This window comes from Gavialis gangeticus, unplaced genomic scaffold, assembly GCF_001723915.1.
Source record: "Gavialis gangeticus isolate Ggan-Ray unplaced genomic scaffold, GavGan_comp1, whole genome shotgun sequence".
NCBI lineage: Eukaryota > Metazoa > Chordata > Crocodylia > Gavialidae > Gavialis > Gavialis gangeticus.
In genome coordinates, this window is record NW_017729024.1 from 88,458,326 (window position 1) to 88,460,626 (window position 2,301).

The following is a 2,301-nucleotide window of genomic DNA, read 5'->3' on the forward strand; positions in this document are numbered from 1 at the left end:
CAGATCCCCCCCCCCAACTCCCTTTCTCCCCCCTTTGTATGATCCCGGATCCTCGGTTTTATTGTTAATATCAAAAGGCTCCAAACGCCGGGACTGACTCTGAAACAACAACCCCCCCGCCCCCAAATAGTGCCGATCGCTCCCTTTTGCAAAGCGAAAAGGTTCCTAGCAAACCCCAGCGAGGAGGCATCGCCTTTCTTCGGAGATCGGTTCATTTCAGGCAGCAGATTTCTTTAATTGTATTTTTGTTGGGGAAGACTTTGCAAGAAGTGGAAAGGCAAAAAAAAAAAAAAAAAAAAATCCATGTGGCTGCCCTCTTCCGTTCACAAATATTGTCGTAACTTACAGATGGCTGCTCTGCTTCACCATTCCGATCACACAGCGTCTCCAAACTCTATGGAAATGAATGACTATTAAGCTTATGATCACGCAGCATTGCTCACCACGTGGGTCGGTCATTTACTACACACACAGTCGGGGCCGGGAGCTGGGGAGGAGGAATCGGCAGCAAATTGGTACAAAGCAGCTTTCCCCCCACCCCCTTTACCGATGTAACAAGAACAGGAAAGGGGGATTTGATTTGATTTTTTTTTCTTGGCATGTTGAGATTCATCTGCTTTGATTCTTGCTTCCCCTGTGCTGGCAATCTTGCCAGCATGAATGAATTTTTGATTACAGAACTGCACTGATTTGTATTGCTGAACTGATGGCAGGGACTTGCTCGCGGCAAGGCCGGGATGGGCTGGATGGGAGGGCAGGCAGAGGCTGTCTCATTTATCCGGATCTCCAGCAGTGATGTCACCCAAAACCTGGGTATTGATTTATGAACAGGAGACTCAGCTGCCTACATGCAAGTCTTAGTCCACACTGCTGTGTCTGGTGCCTGGAGGGCAGCTCCACAGAGGCATGGGCTGCAGTCTTTGGCCAAGGTGTCTTGTCCAGGGTGCAGGTTGTCCTCTCCATGTCCCCGCTCATATGGATGCTGTGAGGCTCCTGGCACTGCTGCGTGAAGATGTGATGGTGCTTGGAGGCAGCCAAGAAGGAGGAAAAAAAGCATGCCCACGCTGTGCGTGTGGGTGTCTGTCTGTCCCAGGCTCTCAACAGCTACCCTTTTCTTGCCTTGCAGGGGAAGGCGACTGGAAGAAAAGCACCGCTGTGGCTAAGAGCGAAGTTTCAGAGACTATTATTCAAACTGGGCTGTTACATTCAAAAAAACTGCGGCAAGTTTTTGGTTGTCGGCCTCCTCATCTTTGGGGCTTTCGCTGTAGGATTAAGGGCAGCTAATCTCGAGACCAACGTGGAGGAGCTCTGGGTGGAAGGTAAGACTTGGTCCCTGCACTTGGGAGCCCCTTCCCTTTCCTCTGTGCCCTCCTTAGGGCACCTCAGGGGATCCAGAAGAGATCTTTGCTGGGATCTTATGGAGCTCACTACTCCCCCCAACCCCTCCACCCCTTCAGGAAGGTCAAGGCAGCAATTTGTGGCCAGCCTGTCACCCAGGCCATGAGTGTTGGCTAGAGCAGCGCTTCTCAACCCGTGGGTCAAGACCCAAAAGCGGGTCGCATGAATATATGAAGGGGTTTCGAACGAACTTGAAAAATGCATCAAAAATGGGTTCTCCTTTAGAGGAGGGAAAAAAGTGGGAAATCGTGGCTTTTTCCCTCACAGGCTGGCAGAGTTGCAACCTGCCAGGGGCTGCTTGGGGACACACTGTGAGGCTGGGGGCTAGGGTAGCCATCATAGAGCACAGTCCATTGTCCTCTTGATATGAAACTGGACACCTTTATGTCCTCAGAAGAGAAAAATAGAGGACATAAAGGCGCTGGGTTTCGTATCAATAGAGGACAGAGCAGCAGAAAACCGGGATGCCCTCTATGGTGGCCACTGGTCAGGAGCAAGGGGCACTGGATGGAGACAGGCCGTTGGTGTTTACAAATGGGTCCCAGTACAAAAGAAGTCAAGAGACTGGCTTAGATTCATTTGCCAAAGGTGAAGTCCTGGTGTCATTAGTTTGCATATGGCCTTTATATATATAATTTTTTTTTTCATGTGGCTAGCAGCCACACAGAGGTGATCGTGGTGGTGATGGGGGGAAGTGATGGTTGCTTTCGAGAGTTAGCTGGAAGCCAGGTGCAAGCCCACAAAGAGGCTGCTGCGATCTGGTCAGGTCGGGGCGGGGAGGCCTGGGGAAGGTGTGTGAGAGGGAGGGAGGCTGGAGGGGCCCGCTGGCGCTGCGCGGGTTGTGCCACCCGGCTGCCTGCGCGGTGCCAGGGCAGGGGCCGGGCCGCGGCCGGGCAGGGGCGG

General features: G+C 52.5%; 1 protein-coding gene across 2 annotated transcripts in view; it reads left to right on the top strand.

The window, feature by feature from the left end:
• The window catches only part of PTCH1 (patched 1), a 106,325-nt gene that overhangs the window by 29,188 nt on the left and 74,836 nt on the right, over positions 1–2,301 (top strand). For both annotated transcript variants that reach the window (XM_019517346.1, XM_019517345.1), the window contains exon 2: positions 1,127–1,319. In XM_019517346.1, the coding sequence (XP_019372891.1) occupies positions 1,127–1,319 (193 nt within the window). The remainder of the gene's footprint in view (positions 1–1,126; positions 1,320–2,301) is intronic.